The 19,035-nt window shown below is 41.6% G+C and overlaps 1 protein-coding gene across 8 annotated transcripts in view; it reads right to left on the bottom strand.

The window, feature by feature from the left end:
- Positions 1 to 340: 340 nt before the first annotated feature.
- Positions 341 to 19,035, bottom strand: part of LOC138947333 (extended synaptotagmin-2-like) — an 81,072-nt gene continuing 62,377 nt past the window's right edge. For all 8 annotated transcript variants that reach the window (XM_070318783.1, XM_070318787.1, XM_070318788.1 and 5 more), the window contains 4 exons: positions 16,236 to 16,343; positions 14,987 to 15,127; positions 7,993 to 8,148; positions 341 to 7,328 (listed from right to left, as the gene is read on the bottom strand). In XM_070318783.1, the coding sequence (XP_070174884.1) occupies positions 7,271 to 7,328; positions 7,993 to 8,148; positions 14,987 to 15,127; positions 16,236 to 16,343 (463 nt within the window). In that variant the 3' untranslated portion in view covers positions 341 to 7,270. The remainder of the gene's footprint in view (positions 7,329 to 7,992; positions 8,149 to 14,986; positions 15,128 to 16,235; positions 16,344 to 19,035) is intronic.

Genomic DNA, 19,035 nt, shown 5'->3' with positions numbered 1-19,035 from the left:
CATTCACACACACTCACACACACACACACTCACATACACTCACACACACTCACACACACACACACACACACTCACACACACACACTCACACACACTCACACACACACACTCACACACACACTCACACACACACTCACACACACTCACACACACACACTCACACACACACTCACACACACACACACACTCACACACACACACACACACACACACACACACACACTCACACTTACACACACACACACACACACACTCACACACACACACACACACACTCACACACACTCACACACACACACACACACACACACACACACACACACACACACACACACAGAGCTACTTTTTCACTTTTATTTAAGCTTATCACAGGAATACAAAGTGATATATAGAATCATCAAAACTGATGGCCAACTATCTATTAAAAAAGAAAAACAGCGATAGCATCCTAATCACAGAAAAAGAAGTGGAACTCTTTCATCTAACTATGACAAATTTACTAACATTATGCAGGGTAACGCTTACATTTAAGTTACCAACTTTCCTCATACATTGCACTTATTTCATCTTTCCTCATACTTTTATAATGTCATGATAGTCAAACAAATCTGTTCAAGCCGAAATTTGTAAAAAGCTGGAATGACTTTAAAGCAAAGTGAAAACCCGAACAAATTGAATAGTTCAAATTCAAACTGCCAAAGATGAACATCTTCCTGAAGATGCAAATTTTAATTCTGTAAAACACACCTATCACTACATGATGTTAAAACATTGATTCATGTACATATTAATGGGTTGCTATGAAAGTGCATACATAGTTTTTTGCTACAGATCTGTGAAAACAAGTTGTAGAAGTCAACGATATAAATGTTTTCAGTGTTTGTGCACAAGTACTGACCAAGTTCAGTGAATAAAGTGTCTTTTACATATTTTGCATACAGCTAACACTAGACTAACATGAAGATGAGTATGCTTTTGTGAACTCTGTTACTAAATACATGTACTAGTAAAATGTTATCTTAAACCAGCGATCAAGTGGGGAAACAAAAACTTGACATTTCAAGACTTTTCCCAGGGATCTCAAACCAAGAAAATTATATTGTAAACCAAAAAAGCAAAACAAACACAAAAACCATAACATTTCACGATTTTTCCCCATAACCTTGCAGTTTTAAATAATTCATGTTTTCATGATTCACAAATTTACATAAACTTACTAAACAAATGCTGAAAAATCACTTAAAATTATTTATATTTGACAGCTAATCCCAATTGTGCAGAAACATATTTATCTTTTAATCTGCCATACCTTTTGAACCAAAAATACATGTATTTAAAAAGCCTTGCTGATCTCTCTCTATATATATAGTTTTCAGAAGTCATTATAAATCGGCAAATTCCACATCTCTTAATTCAGTCATTGGAACTTTAATTTCTTGAAAATATACTAGACTTCAAACTGAATATAATCAACAATCATTTTCATTTTCGAACAAATGTATTTGTTGCCTTAACATAAAATCTCTTGATGTTCAGAATCGTTGTTGTCGATAGCAAGAACAAAAACAAAACGATTTGAACGAAATATAAAAATGGTAAGATACATAATTGTGACAGCTTTAAACCTTTACAAAAATTCATGTATAATATGCAAAAACATATGCAGCAATTATGTGAATGTAAGATGAACAGGAACGTTGTATACTATGTAATTAATGTAGTAAACGGTATACATATTGCATCACAACTACGGTAAATACAAGCAATTGGCTTCTAGACAGAGAACTGGGGACCACAGAAACTGCTACAGCAAAAGCAATAGCAGAAATGCAGAATCTATAAATATATTAATCTATATTACAGCACTCAATCTACAACAATCAGTGTATTTAATCATTGCATTGAAAACAAATCAATTAATCTCAAGCATAGTCCAAGCAATTATTCACATCTGGCAGTAAATAGGAAGCAATGAGATATGACAGCAATATTGTCACCTGGGCAAGAATCTGGGTTGTCAAAATCAAACTGTTTGCCTTAAAATTAGAAGTCCCCCCCCCCCCCCCCCCCCCATTAATGTATGTGAAACTAGGTGCCCCTTGAATTTCTGGTAGATACCCTCAGTGCCAGTGGATAGAACCATTTTAAAGAAAGCGACTTACTCGATAATTTTTTTTTAAAAAAGTAATATTTGCTGTGCAAGATTTACAGAGGGAAATGTGTGATTATAAGGTTGGATATCCTTTTGGGTTGTTGGATATTAAGACAGAGACAAAGATCATTTTTGTGTTTTTGATATGCATAATGTTTCATCCGATTAATCTGAAAGCACAAAAACATTGACATGGCAATTAGTGTTGTTTTCACTGTGTATTACAAAATCACCGAGACAGGTCAACATCAATTTAAGAGTAGAAACTTCTTCTGTAATCTCATACTGTATCTAATAGTATTGAACTAAAAGAATTTGTCATCAAAAAAGTATAAATTGTAGTTCTCCCCTCACAAATAGTATTCAACTTCAAATAACATCAAATCTTGTCATCAATAATATTTTGTTGTTATGTGTAACACGCCAAATCCAATATCTTTTCTCAAAGTACTGTCAAGTACTTTTAGTTAGCAATATATTCTAAGACAATGATACATTTAAAATTTGGAATTTCACATTACTTATGTACACAAAAAAACATGATATTGTAGTTGTCTTTTTTCTCATTATTATCAAGATCATATCAATCTTTGTAAAATTGTTTGTAAATTAACCTGCCTTTTAAACTTTACTTCAGTTGAGGTTAATTTTAAGTTTAGTTTAATCTATCTCAATTCAGTTGATTTACTACATTTCAGATTAGTTTAAGGTGGGTTTTTTCTTCTTATTCCATGTCATGATTATTTGTTTTCACTTTACTTTGTTATGAATGACAGAGGAATTGTGAAAAATGAAGTAAGGGAGAAGGTTGGGGTGGTGGAAGCAAAAAGAAAGGTTAGTTAGCTGCACAAGCAGAACGAAATTAGTAAGACGTTTAGAGCACACGAACACACATTAGCACAAGCTTTTTTCCCAACTGAATTATTAACCACCACTTTCAAGGGAAGAAGTAAAATATTCCCAGAATATTTTGTTAGATGTCCAGGACATATTTACATCAAAATTTTCATTTTCAACATTTGTGCTAAAGAAATTTTTTTCTTCACCTTTGTAATAACCCAACTGAGCAATAACTTTCTTCCACACAATTTATGCAACAGTTTGTGTAACAACAATTTTCACCACATTCTTCTTATCCAACATGATCAATGTTTTAGAGCAGAAAAACAAACAATTAACTATCACAGCACCATAGAACTTAGAAGCAGCAAAGAAAAAAAGCTTGTATAAAAATACACTTTTCTACAGCAGCAAGAACTAACCATGGACGGTGAAATCTATGCAGCAAGAAACAACTGGAAAAGTCATGAAGGAAGCAGTACTTCTACAAAACATTGTCCTAATGACTGCAACGTCTACTCAATATAACCGCAATCTAACAGTAGAATTAACAATCCTCTACCTATAAAGGTCACATCAGACGGACAAGGCAATTCATTTTCGATGAGTCTTCATGGCAAATGTATACATCTCACATTGAGCTAAACATTGCAAGCCGTAAAAAGGTCTGCTTTTAGATACTCTTTGTCAAATATGACCACCCTCTGAAAAAAACAACTGAATACAGGTGACACAGACCATGCAACAAAGAGTGAGTAGCCACAAAAACAAGCAAAGTTTTAAGGACATTATTTAACTTAAATGGATTCATCGTAGAGATGTCACAGAAAATAAGGAAAACAAAAATGGTGTATAATTTTGTTTGTTTGTTTATTTGTTGCTTAACGTCCAGCCGACTACGCAGAGCCATATCAGGACGAGGAAGGGGGGGATGAAGGGGGCCACTTGTCAAGCGATTCCTGTTTACAAATGCACTAACCCATTACTTGTGTCCCAGCAGGCTTTAGTAAAACTAAATTAATACCTACTGGAAGATTACCAGTTTCCAGTATGTTAAAATAGGCTTAACCTATCTACTGCTGGACTTACATCAGAACACTAACAGATTAAACTATACATGAATCGCGAGACAAGCGGCAAGAGAAGAGATTTTTGGAAAAAATACAGGTGAATGAGCAAGAAGGCAGAAAAAAGAAAAGAATTCATGAAGAAAAAGAGAGCATGACAGGAAAGAGGAACCAAAAATCTACCTAACAGCAAACTAGAAAGCTCCTGCGGTTCCAAAAACAGGAGGGGCCTTTAATTTCATAACCGCAGTGCCCCACTGCGGGATGGTGTATAATGAGAAACTTTGGAAAGTGTCGCAACACAAACAATCTTATCAGTTTTTTTTCCTTCTCTGTTTTGTTTCCAACAACGCACAGAAAGCAGCATTAGACAACAAAGTTTGAATTAAGCACATACAAACATCAGATAAGTAAGTATTGCATGACATCACATGTTCCACTTTTAAGGTTCAAGACAGATCGAGTATTGAGTGGTATGTGCAAGTCTGTAGAAGACACTCAGAAAATATTCTGGGTAACAGTATTTTAATCCATTCAGGATTTTCTAATATCAACAAGTCATGAGCAAGTCTCTATTTACTCATTATGGCCAACAATTCGTTTTTAGAAACTCCCCGAAACAGTACACTTACACAAGGTATAAACACTCTCTTGCAATGTTCAGTCTTCAAAATGAATAAGACTGTGATGTTAACAACAATTCTTTTTTAAATATTTAAGTTGCAAGCACAATTAGAACCCTTTACATTACAATACATGTAATTATCTCTCACAGGCATGTACTTGTCAAACAACTGCATAAAGCTGGCATTTTCAAATTCACTGATAGAAGTCGATGCTAATTTTGAATTGATGTTATATAACTGTCATTAACTTCATCTGCACATTACGTCATGCTTAATATTTCTTTTCTTGCCTTTGTTTTGACTACAGTACTTCAAGGGAGCAAGCAGACACATACCCGTCTAAACTTGAACAAATTACAAGTAAATTTTTCCCTAATGTGAAGAAAGGTATGCTAAGATTAAAAAACAAAAGTTCATAAAAATTGCACTGGTTCTAATCAAAAAGTAATACAGTATGCAATGTTTATTGGTACATATATACATGAACATAGTGAATGTTATATCATAATTATATTCCTTTCAGTAACCAAAGAAAATATGATTCACTAACTTTATAATTGAAACAAGACCAAAAAAATACAAATCAGCAAATTGCTGCACAACACTACCGCAAAAATGTTATAAAACCCACACATAGTTGTCTCCGAATGCTTCAGTATATTGCTAGTTATCAAATATCCAGCATTACACGAGAGAAAGAAGTCCATCATCCTATAATGTGTTCAAACTCTCAGAAAGCAGTCTGCTACAAAGCTCAAAATGAGTCAGTGCCCAGGTTAATCCTTCCATCTATTGCTATAACAATGTCAAACCTATGGAAAAGCAAATCTTCCACAAGCTTTAAAATCAGTAAGCAAGAGGTCTGTTAAGGTGTAAAAAAAAAAAATTATTAAAATAAAAAAAATACAAAATTAAAATCAAATTGCACAAAAGTGATGGGTGCGCACTAACCAACTGTACACAAATACAAAACAAGTACAAAATACATTCTTCTCTTTTCTGATGTTTTTTTTATAAAATGTACACAACACTGTATAAAAGTTGAGATTGTAAGACCTCCACTGTTATTACAAATTAATTAATTTTCAGTTATCCTGCCGGCATCTGTCAGTCATGTGTCAACTTCTTAACATTTAAATGGCCAGGACTTAACAGTTTCTTTATGGATAAAAAAAGAAAAGAATTCTACAGACACTTTATCAACAAACAAGTACTGTATGCGAGTATTAGCATAGCAACAGCAATGTTTAAATAATATGAACACTCTTCGTTACTTCATCAGTTTACACAATCACTTCATCGAATAAAGATATTTTACTGCATACATGTGTTACAGCATAAATGAATTCAGCATTCATTTTTTGAGAAAAGATTACTTTATTTCTTTCGAGTATTAGCATAGCAACAGCAATGTTTAAATAATATGAACACTCTTCGTTACTTCATCAGTTTACACAATCACTTCATCGAATAAAGATATTTCACTGCATACATGTGTTACAGCATAAATGAATTCAGCATTCATTTTTTGAGAAAAGATTACTTTATTTCTTTTTTTTGGCAACACACTGAACTTTGTTCTCTCCTTCCCTTAATATAACCATGAGGTGTAAGAAGTAACAAAGGAACAATGAAGCTGATTCCTCTTTGTTTTTTAGCTTGCTTCTTTGATTGTACTGTCATGCATTCCTAATCAGAAATCTATCACAAGAAGTCACTTTATTACAATTACCAGGTATAATTTGCACTGGCTGTAATTTCAAGTAGAGATTCAGTTTCCTTTCTGATCCTGAATTAAACATGATGTGAAGTTAATTCCCATATCCCAGTTTGTCAGCTTCCCTGAGCTTATAATAGTGTTTTCTGCAGTTATTACACTTCAGAGAATAAGCTAAGCAGAATGGGTGGTTTCTTTGCAAAAAATGGCCTTCCTTATTTTCTTTTAATATACCAAGCTTGAAATGTCACAATAATATTCTGTCTCTTGTTCCCTGTTGTGAAAAAGAAATGCAAGGCATTGACTCAGGGCCTATCGCTTACTGCTCCATCTCACAACAGGAACATAATATTACATTGTCTCTCTCCGCCATAACAAGGAAAGTCTGCGTGTTTACCAAAGTCTTGAGGCCCCCCAAAATTCATGTTTCAGCGCAGTAAAAAAAAGCAAAGGTGTCAGGCATGTGCACAATTCCAGCATGGAACATAACTCTTTGTACAACATGTGGATCATTCAAGATCAAGGGACAGAAATCTGCAACACAGACAGAAAACTGAGTCACCTTCTCCTGAACACAACATTTCAGCTTTTTAGGATCCAGCATAAAAGACATCAGGCAAAATTGTATCAAAATAAAGGCAAGCATAAAGTAATATATAAACTTTTTCCGGCTTTTGGCTCAAAAGCCAATATTGCGAACAACAGTAAATTTGAGAAAAAACATTCTAAACCTATGTTTCTAAACTGTATGGAGCGGAATTTTTCCTGATGACTCCACAGTCGAAATGATTGTGATTATTGGTCTTTAAAGTGCACAGAACAAAACAGTGAGAATGTTAGAATGCACGCTTTCCGTGAAGACTGACGTTTAAACATCAGATTCCAATGATGTAGCTTTCGCAGAATTTTCCGGAGCAAGATCAAACCTGAAACAAACAAACAAAATCCTGATGAGCGTTACATACACCACAGCTACTGATTATCATAAACACGATTGTATTTTCAAAGAGGTTAATGTCCGTACCAATGTCTGTTGCTTTTTGCGCCATTTAGGTTCTCATATTACGACTGCAGATGTTTTGGAGTGGGTGTGTGTGTGTGTGTGTGTGTGTGTGTGTGTGTGTGTGTGTGTGTGTGTGTGTGTGTGTGTGTGTGTGTGTGTGTGTGTGTGTGTGTGTGTGTGTTTGTGTGTCTGTGTAAGTTTGTGTGTGCGTACGAACGTACATACATACCTGTGTGCGTACATACCTGTGTGCATGCATGCGTGTGTGCATTCCTGGGAGCGATTGTGTGAATAAATGCACCTGCTACTGTCTATCTGTTTACCTCTGTGAGTCTGTTCATTAATGTTTTGTTAGTGCATAATCATTGGTCTCTGAGGGAATTTCTCTGTCATTAACCCCCACCCCCATCAACACTTACAATAACACACACCCACACTAACAATAACATACACTAACAATAACACACACACACAAATGTACACACACAAGCACACACACAAACGCACACACAAACACACATACACACACACACACACACACATACACACACACACACACAAACACACACACACAAACACACACATACCACTGTGTGGTGGCCTTTGAAGTATCCAGGGTGGAGAGGTCGACCATGGCCATTCCCAGCACGGACTGAGAGGAGGAGAACATGCCTGTCTCGTTCTTCACCGTCAGCTCCAGAGTTCTGTTGGCCAGCTCAGCTGTGCTCACACCGTACTCAAAACTGAAATGAAACAATTATTTATTTTACTGGTGCTACAGTGGAGTCATTTTCAAAAAATCTAAGAAAATCATGTCTTAAAAAGAAGGGAGTCTTTAAAGGGAGGTAAATTTATAGAGGCTATGATCTTCTTCTTCTTCTTCTGCGTTCGTGGGCTGAAACTCCCACGTACACCAAGGCCAAGGCTATGATCAAAACAAAACAAAATTAAAAAATCTTAAAACAGTTACCTGCGCGACATTTCCAGTACGCGGCAGGACGGTACCAAGGCTCTACCAGCGATGGTAGCAGCAGGGCAATTGTTGCCTAGCTCATAGGTGAGCATCCCACCACCTTAATGGGCAATCTGCTATATGTGAATTGGGATAAGATATGTAATTTAATCGAAAATTTTAATAATAAATTTTCATTTGATTAATATACTTACCCAATTCACATTATAGCAATTTACTTCAGTTTAGTGCTAGGACGCTGAAAACTACGCTCACCCTGGTAAGGGGGAAAGTAACCCTAAAAATAGAACAGCCTTGACGGTCACATGACAACGTCAGGACAAGGTTACCTCCCAGCATGCTCTGCGCACGCGTGCTCTCGCCGCCATATTGTATTCATTCGCTCGAAGCGCCCTATTATTTTTAGGGTAACTAAAGCGGGGTAGGCGGGAGGGACTTCACTATGTGAATTGGGTAAGTATATTAATCAAATGAAAATTTATTATTAAAATGTTCGATTAAATTACATATCTTATCCCAATTCACATATAGCAGATTGCCAATTAAGGTGGTGGGATGCTCACCTATGAGCTAGGCAACAATTGCTCTGCTGCTACCATCGCTGGTAGAGCCTTGGTACCGTCATGCAGCATACTGGAAATGTCGCGCAGGTAAAAGTTGATAAAAACATCCTCAGATCTTTAGTAGGCAGAATCAAGGACTTCAGACAATCTTCCTGATCTTAGCACAGCTAAGGAGGATGCCCAGGCTCTTGCCTCGTGCATCCTTGCCGACGTTAGAGGGAGAACTGACTGCCCCCCCGCCCACTTTCTTTCTGTGCCACCACTCATACGCCTGTCTGATCAGTGTTGAGATCCATTTAGAAAGAGTTACCTTAGATATGTCTTTATGCCTAGCCGTGTTCAGAGATAGGAAAAGCAGCTTCTGCTGATTAGCTCTGATAGGCTCCGTGCGAGACAGATAACTCAGGTAAGAGCCCGAACTGGGCAGTTAGACATATCGGGGTCCCCTGGAGCCAGAATTTTGTTAAGAGGAAGAATTCTGATTATGGGGGAAATTTGATCAGGCTTCTGGTTTTTGGCTAGAAATTCCGGCCTAAAACGTAAAGTGATAGAACCATCTTTTTCAAAAGCTATGTCTCTAGATGAGCCTGAGAGAGCGTGAATTTCGCTACCTCTCCTTGCGGTGGCCAAAAGAACGAGCAAAAGTGTCTTACGAGTAAGATTAGCTAGATCCAAGGAGCCAAAGATAGGCCGAAGGGAAGGGCCTTGAATTGGAATACTCTCTCTCCCCACCGAAATCTCAGCCATCTCCCCACCGAAATCTCAGCCATTTCCGGTCTGATGGATGCATGAGGATGTGAAAGTATTCGTCTGTCAGATCGATCGACGTCACCCAGTCTCCCGGCCTGAGTGCATCTCTGACTGACGCTGACGTCTCTATTGTGAACTTGATTTGTCTCAGAAATCTGTTCAGAGGAGACAAGTCTGAAACAGGGCGCCAGCCCCCTGAAGCCTTCGGTACCACGAAAATTCTCCCGTAGAATCCTGGGGAGTTGTGGTCCGTTACTTCGTCTATCGCTTCCTTCTGAAGTAGAGACAAGATTTCTGCTTGTATCGCCATCTTTGCCTCCAGTTTGACGGGAAACTTGAACTCCGGAGGAACTCTGGTTAAGGGAGCCTTTCCCTCCTTCCAGAGTAGCCTGAACCCCGAACGCACTATACCCACTATCCACTGACTGTTTACCTTTAGCAACCAATGTGTAAGGGCCCGAGACAGGCCGCCTGCCACCAAAGGCGTGGTGGGTGCGTGAGTTAGTGGTTCGGGGACGCATCATTGGGGGTGTGCTTTCCGTCCAGACCCCCTTGAATTGCCGAAAGACGGCTTCTTCTTAGGGTAAGGCGCGCCTCTTCCCCGTCCCCTTGAAGAAGAGCTGGCTTGTGTTGACCTGCCCCTATTCGCCGAAGAGGCGGAAGGTTTAGGCGGTCCATAGCTCTTGCTCTGCGGCTTAGGGAAACCGTGTTGAGCTAACTTAGCAATCGCTAAGTCCCGATTGTCCTGTGTTTCCTTCTGGAGGGCGTCGAGAGACGGCTGTCCTAGCAAGGAACCCTCAGTGAAAGGCGAACACTTAAGAACCTCCAGCGTGGCTTTATCTTGAATTCTAGAACCAGCCAGAAACGCGGACCTGCGCGTATGCACTGCATGTGCGTAAAGCTGAGCAGAAAGACGCATTTGCTCTGCTGAGACTTTAGCCAAAGTAGCGAGCAGAGTAGTCACGTCCTTTACACTCGCGTCACTCCGAAATTCAAACGGATCTAGTGACGTGGCGATAGAACGGGAGAGAGACCTGAGCAGCGTCTCCGACAGAGACGCTAACTCCAAGTTGAATCTCCCCGTTTCTTCCAAACCCAAGAGAGAGGCTTCTGTATAAGGAACAGATCTGTCTCTGCTACAGCCGTCTTCTCTGAGCGTCGCCAACTCCGGTGTTACCGGGAGCGTCGCCAACTCCGGTGTTACCGGGAGCGTCACCAACTCCGGTGTTACCGGGAGCGTCACCAACTCCGGTGTTACCGGGAGCGTCACCAACTCCGGTGTTACCGGGAGCGTCGCGCGTGGTAAAGAGTAGGAGTCAATGAGATTGCGTGGGGTAGCGTTCAACGTAAACCTTCGTCCCGCCTGCTGTGAGACGTGAGAGGCTCGATGTGCGTCAGACAGCCAAGGCTTGGCCGAGTCTGGTGCCTGACCATGCTCTGCTAGAAGAGGCACTGTATCAGACGACGCATACCCGTGCACCGAACGCTTAGCCAGGATCAAAGACATCTCATAAGTCACTGAAGGAGATTCACGAAACTTAAAAGTTGGTGTCTCTTCCTGTGGTGAGTGGAAATCTCCAACAGCTGAAGGTGGTGGTGCCGTAGCATTTGCTGCTGACACCACTCCTTCCTCAAAATACCTTGAGGCTACCTGAGCTGCCATTGCTACTGCTTGGTGTAGCTTGGCTGGTAACCGGAAACTGGTATCATCATCCACAGCGGAATCCCCATATTCCGATTCTCCTTCCGGAAGTTCGCCACCACATTGACTTGCATCGTCATAGGCGGTATCCCCCGGAAGTGAGGGTGCTTGTGAGGTATAATCACCACTAGCATCCGCCCTTGAGAATACTTCCTGCCCCCCGGGCGGAAGTGTGGAACGCTGTGCCGATACTGGATCCTGAACAGGCCAGACCGACAATTGCGTGTCTTCCGTTCTAAGCGCAGGCATCGGAAGGGAGACTCCCCGACCAGCTACCTGTCTATTGACGGCTTCCTGCTCCCGTGGCGGAAGTTGAGACCGTTGTGCCGTCGCTGATACTCCATACGGGCCAGGCATGCACTTCGTATCTCCCGTACTAAGAGCAAGCACCGGAAGGGTGACTCCCCAACCGGATGCCTGTCTATTGACGGCTTCCTGCCCGACGCCGGGCGGAAGTTGGGAACTACGTTGTGCCGTCGCTGGAACCTTAACGGGCCAGGCATGCACTCGCGTAATTCCCTGTGGGACAGTTACGGTACCTTTAGTGAAGCTGTCGATCCCGGCAGAAGATGCACGGTGAGAAGACGCACTTCCATCTTGTTCAGCGTGAACATCGGCGATCGTACTCGCGCGCTTGCTTCTTCCGCTCCCGAATGGAGAGAGAGCAACTGCGCACTCGCCGACTTTAACTCCGCTGAAAACATGCAACGCATTTGATCGCTAAAGGAAGCAAACATGGCAGACAAATCGTCCTTCTCCGTCACTGCGCTAGGCTTAACCGGCGCTGTCTTGCACTCTTGCTTCAACGCCGGCACTACAGGACTCTTAGGGTCATCAATTTCTACTGAAAACAAACTCTTAGAAACTGGTTCAAACACACTAACTGTGGTTTTCGAAACCTTTGCTTTCTTCGCCGCCTTCTTAGACGGGGACTCTGCTGTCCTTACCTGTCTAGCGCTAGATTTCTTCTTCCCACTGTCTGCCATACTGGCGAAAGTCTTGAACGTCAAAACGTAAACAAAGACTAACTTGTGGCAAACGAAAGTAACAAAACAAGAAAAACTGGAAAAATCTCACCCAATCTCAGCCAAAAAGCTAAGATACAGAGTGTGACCAGGGTTGGTACTGCCAAGAAGCAGTGGGCTAAAGAATAGCCCGAGCGTAAACCAAAACACGTCCTCAACCAACGTCGCTGAAGAGTAGAATGAATACAATATGGCGGCGAGAGCACGCGTGCGCAGAGCATGCTGGGAGGTAACCTTGTCCTGACGTTGTCATGTGACTGTCAAGGCTGTTCTATTTTTAGGGTTACTTTCCCCCTTACCAGGGTGAGCGTAGTTTTCAGCGTCCTAGCACTAAACTGAAGTAAATTGCTATATGTGAATTGGGATAAGATATGTAATTTAATTAAGGGGGGGGGGGGGGGGGGGGGGGTGTTATAAAAGGGGGGTTCCACTATTCACATATGCTCAAGCATTCACTTTTTTCTGAGTATAGTAGACTTCCACTAACTCGTGGTCTTTGGGGTCCAAAGATTTTTGATCGCGATATATTCGATTCGCGATGCAGTTTGGGGTCCAATTAAAGGGAAGAAACTGCGTTCTCTTCTGAGTCAGAGAAAAACGCGGTTATTTCCCTTGTTGGTCACAAAAAGCCTGTGAGGGTCACGTTGGCGTGTGTGCGTTTGCCGTGTGCGTGCATGTGTGTGTGTGCGTGCATGTGTGTATGTGCGTGCGTGTGTGTGTGTGCGCGTGCGCACGCACGCCTGGCATGTGGTTGTGCTACAATGTTCATGTGTATGTGTTACTGCGTTTCTCGCAAGTGTGACGCTTCTGTTGGCAACTAAGTTCTTAAAAGATTAACTGCGATGACACGTTTTCTTTTATCAGCAGATGACGATTTCTTTTCTTTTTTCTCCGACTCATACGTCGTCACAAACTTACTAGTTAATCAGACAACGGAGAGGGGAAACATACTATTTGTTGGATCAGAATGATTGGTGGATCAAAATCATTGGTTGACGTTTACGTTTTTTATGTGTCAGTTACATGGATAAGCTTTTTTTGTTTTGTTTAGCTTTGTGTGAGTCTGAGTTGACACGCGTTTTGTCTTTGGCAGAAAGCATGTAGATTTCTTCTTTGATTGTTTGCTTTCTCTGCCACCTGCTATAACGCAAGAAACTGAAGCACTTCATGGCGCCTGTAGAAAATCCGGGGCGTCTAGCTGAGATCGCGATTAGCGGGACTCGAGTGTTAAATTGCATGCCTGACTAGATTGCAGAAGACTGAAGCGCAGTTTAAGCACTTGATTGGCGCCTGTGGCCACCCGGACCGTCTAGCAGAGATCGCAATTAGCTGGACTCGAGTGTTCAACTGCACGCCTGACTGGCCAGACACCTAACCTCTATAGGCACGTGGCCAATTTGATGATACCGATCGTGGCATGAAAGTTCTTGACTGAGTGGGGCACGTGCGCGTGAAAGGTTTGTTTTTCTTTTGTTCGCAGGTCTCAATCAACCCGTAATGTACACAACCTGAAAACACACACACATGTAGAACACTATTTGGAGAGACTGAGGGAGAGAAAGAGAGAGAGACTGATAAGATGAAATGACAATTTACTGCATGATGAAAGGCCATCAGACCCAGAGAGAGATAGCGTGGTTATGATAGACATTTTTTTCATGATCTGTACCATTCTTTGGCCTTTACGTGACTAATTTTGTAAAAAAAAAAAAAAAGAGGTCTCCGCGATATAGCCGAATTCGCGATTTAGTGGACCGCGATTTAGTGGACCGCGAGTTAGTGGAAGTCTGCTGTAGTACTAAACCAATGTTACATATACATTAATGGAATCAACCACAAGAACTTTTTGAACAATTTAAAAAAAATTGATTTTTTTAACCCCTTGACTGCCATAGTACCTATCAGGTACGATTTTGCTATCATGATAAAAACACTCCTCTAGCAAGGGAAATAACCGCTTTATATCACCCTTTGAATTGCAGCAACATGATTGCGTCCCCTGGAGACCAATTTCTCAGATTTGGTCCAATTGTGATAGGTTGGATGTTATGATTTTTTTTACACATTTTTTGTTTAAATGCGGCTGAAACTGACACATTGTTCAATGTGAGAAATTAATTCAGAAAAAATTCCACTCTACAGAGTAGGCTGTTGATATTTGGTATATATCCAAGTGGAAGGATGCTCTTATTATTTGTACAAGCCTGGACAGCGCTGTGGTTTGTTTGTTTGTTTGCTTAACGCCCAGCCGACCACGAAGGGCCATATCAGGGCGGTGCTGCTTTGACATATAATGTGCGCCACACACAAGACAGAAGTCGCAGCACAGGCTTCATGTCTCACCCAGTCACATTATTCTGACACCGGACCCACCAGTCCTAGCACTAACCCCATAATGCCAAACGCCAGGCGGAGCAGCCACTAGATTGCCAATTTTAAAAGTCTTAGGTATGACCCGGCCGGGGTTCGAACCCACGACCTCCCGATCACGGGGCGGACGCCTTACCACTCGGCCAACCGTGCCGGTCATCTGTAGCAGTACTACTTTCAGAAATGCTGTCTACTCACGTCTGATCGAAGACAGGGTTGAGGTTGTCCTTGACGACGTCGGTCTTGCGCTTGCTCTTGCTGTCTCTGTCCGGCAGCAGGTACATCTTGATGTAAGGGTCGGCCAGGCCTTTGCTGTCACCCTCCGCTGGCTTCAGATCCCTACACAGAACACAACACTGGGATGCAAGTTTGGTCTCACAGCAGCTGGGATGCATGTTGAAACAGTTTGCATTTCTTTCTTGTTCTTTTCGTGTTTTTTTTCTTCATGTCACCCCCATTGGGTTTCTTGCATACCAATACACCGGAAGCGCCTACTGTGTGGATTTTTCACAATTTAACCTCAAAAGTGGGGGTTGCACCCTATATAACAAAGCGCCTTATAGTCCCGAAAATACGCATGGAATCCTGAGCAATATAAGTGTTCCGGCAAGTGGGTGCTAGGAGAATACAAGTCCAGGAATATACGTTGGATTTATTTTCTATAGCAAATTTACCAATATGGCCATACTAATTTGGACAATTTAAAAAAAATTATGTCAGGTTTTTTTGTCACTTCACTTTTACCCCCACAATGAAAAAAAATTGGCAGCTCTGTCAATACCAAAGCAAATTTTCAGCAATTTGAACTTATTATCAACATTTCAACGGCTGAGAGACAACATCCCCATATCTCTAAAGGAAGGAAGGGTGATGAGAATTCCAAGGGAAAGACATCTATTTACTGTTCACATTGTTCATGAGGAGTCTAACTGCAAAATTACTGAGTTAAGGCAAAAACAAGAATCAAGGGAACTTTCCTCCAGTGCTAAATGCACTGCATGTATCACATCATACAAGTAACAATTTTAATCAGCAGGTTTCTTCTATGCAGTTCTACCCCTAAACCCGACCGTTCCCTCGAAACCATCTATAGCAAAGGTTTGACTAATTTGCTATGCTACTGACTCAGCTGCACATACCCCTTTAACCCCTTCACTGCCCACCCCGTATGTAATACGTGGTCATTTTCGGTTTGTCCTACGCCCATAACCGTATCTCATACGTGGGATTTGTGTCAACAACATTTCAGGACATTTCTGAAAACTAAATGGGAAGTAACCACTGTCCAAGTACTAGTAGGGGTTCTAAACACAGTTCTTTCCCATAGACCATTCGGATAATGCTGTTATACTGTGGCAGTGAAGGGGTTAAGTAACGCTTTCCCAGGTCTGAAATAGAACCTCCACCCAGTAAAAACGATTTACTTGACCCATTGCGTTACACTTACACAATCTTGTGGATGACGACGACCAGACACTGTCTCTGCAGACTGTAGCGGAATGTCAACTGGATGCGACCAACACCAAATCTTCCTGCCTCACCGACACTGACAGAACTGCTCAACAGAGAAAGGAAACAAAATGTGCAGTGAGATAACATTTAGAGGGCGTTGGGGCACCCTGTGAGTGTGTGTTGAGAGAGAGAGAGAGAAAGAGAGAGTGTATGTGTGTGTGTGTGTGTTAGTGTGTGTGTGTGTGTGTGTGTGTGTGTGTGGCCCCCTGTGAGTGTGTTGAGATTCGAGAGAGATAGAGTGTGTGTGTGTGTGTGTGTGTGTGTGTGTGTGTGTGTGTGTGTGTGTGTGTGTGTGTGTGTGTGTTAGTGTGTGTGTGCGCGTGTGCATGCATGTGTGTGTGAGCATGCATGTGTGTGCGTGTGTGTATGTACTATACTCTAACTAACTAAAAAAAAAAGTAATTTTCCAATGTCTCTAACAAACGCACTACACAGGGATGTTGCTTGAACTTATTTTCTTTGCCCTTTGACAGAATTTTCATGAATATTTTGACAATTTTTGAATGTGTTAGGAATCTTTGGCTTAACCTTTCCTGAATGCAAAGCTTTTGTGTACAGTGGAACCCCCCTCTTAAGACCTCAAACAATCTGAGAAAATCGGGTCTTAAAAAGGAGGGAGTCTTAAAATGGGGGTCATTGTACAGAGGTTATGAACACAAAGTCTGAGAAAACAAGGTCTTAAAAAGGAGGGAGTCTGGGCGGGGATGTAGCTCAGTCGGTAGCACGCTGGATTTGTATCCAGTTGGCCGCTGTCAGCGTGAGTTCGTCCCCACGTTCGGCGAGAGATTTATTTCTCAGAGTCAACTTTGTTGTGCAGACTCTCCTCGGTGTCCGAACACCCCCGTGTGTACACGCAAGCACAAGACCAAGTGCGCACGAAAAAGATCCTGTAATCCATGTCAGAGTTCGGTGGGTTATAGAAACACGAAAATACCCAGCATGCTTCCACCGAAAACGGCGTATGGCTGCCTAAATGGCGGGGTAAAAAACGGTCATACACGTAAAATTCCACTCGTGCAAAAAACACGAGTGTACGTGGGAGTTTCAGCCCACGAACGCAGAAGAAGAAGAAGAAAAAAAGGAGGGAGTCTTAAATTACTTACTTACTGCCAGTTAACACGGCTGTTCCGATGGCCCCTTTTTTGCTGCTTTAGCTGTCCAGGCAGACCGCGCAAAGTATAGCACCGAGCCCTTACCGCTTCCAGCTGCAGGCTGTAACCTAACACCTCAGCCCAGCCCTATCTGAGAACTTTCCCTCTTATTTCCTTCTTGCGTGCCTGTGTCCGGGGAAGTGCTGTGCGTGTTTTTTCACAATTTGGTGTGTTTAAATCATCTTCGCTCTGGACTGCAAGATGTGTTTGTGTTCATACTCTGGAATTTTGTTTCTGAATGGTTGTTCCTTGAAGTAAAAGAGAAATGGGGCACGCTCTCCATTGTGTTTTATTTCTAGGAGGATGTGATTAGGTGTTGCTTCTCTCTTTCTGATTTTTTTACTCATAATATGACTTGGACATATCAACGATGTGTGGTGTTAAAAAATGTTACCCTGCGTCAACAATCAAGTTTGAATTACCTTCAAACTTTGGATTTCATTGAGTGAATGGTATTTCTATCGAACAGAAGGGAAATGGGGCACGCTCTGCCTTGTGTTTTATTTCTATGAGGATGTAATCAGGTGTTGTTTCTCTCATTTTGATACTAGTACTTATAGTACGATGTGGACATATCTGCGATGTGTGTTGTTATAAAATGTTACCCGGCGGCCAAACCCCACTTTCAGTTACCTTCAAACTTGGATTTTATTGTGTGAATGAAAGTTCTATCACACAGAAGTGAAATTCCAAAATTTTATTAGTAAATTTTGATTTGATTAATATACTTACCCGATTGTGTGTTTTATTTCCTGGACGTTTAAACTGCTTGTACTTATTGGCTTGTGTGTCGCTTCCCACATTTCTCGTAGCTGGAGTACTGTGAGTATAGCTTCACAGGCGCATGTAGAAAGCCTTCACTTTGAGAGACTCCAAGCTCTCAGCAGAATATGTGGAGAAAGATCGAAGAGAAAGTACGACTCTAACAAGGCAAAATTGTGCATAAAGTATGAGTCGGATCTAGCAAGGTTTTACGGCCTAAACATCGCAGAAGAAACGAATGCCGATTTTTTCTCACGGACTTTCTGTTCCAAATGTTATACTCGATTGACAAAGCTCAGATCGTCTGACAACCCGTCTGAAGTTAGTCTCCAGGCAGCCATCGTCCAAATTGAAAATGCAAAACATCTTTGGACACCATTTGACCCTTCTTTGAAAGTTACTGACCGTGTTCTGTTTGCTGTGAGTTCGAAACCCAGGCTAAAGGGGGGAGACCTGTGAAACCTTGCAAGAAATTTAAACAAGTGCACACGGTTGCCGATCAGCAAATTGTGTTTAATACACGGATTCTATCAATTGGATTACCTAACCAGGATGGAGTAGCCTTTGACTTCTCGTACGCGCAGGTACAGAATAACGGAACTCAGCTTTGGGTGAGTCAGAGTTTCATACCAGATGTGTGTGTGTGTCTATATTCATGTGACAGATACCGTGACCTCATTCTTCAATCCTCTCTCTCTCTCTTCTGTCTCATTCAAACGCACGCACGCAAGAACGTACGCACGCACGCCCGCCCGCACACACACACGCACCACTGACGCACAAACCACGCACACACACACTGACTGTCGGCAAGCATCTCTT

This window comes from Littorina saxatilis, linkage group LG14 (assembly GCF_037325665.1).
Source record: "Littorina saxatilis isolate snail1 linkage group LG14, US_GU_Lsax_2.0, whole genome shotgun sequence".
NCBI classification, from domain to species: domain Eukaryota; kingdom Metazoa; phylum Mollusca; class Gastropoda; order Littorinimorpha; family Littorinidae; genus Littorina; species Littorina saxatilis.
Note: the sequence above shows the minus strand (reverse complement) of the source record. Positions and strands in the feature narration are given on the sequence as shown.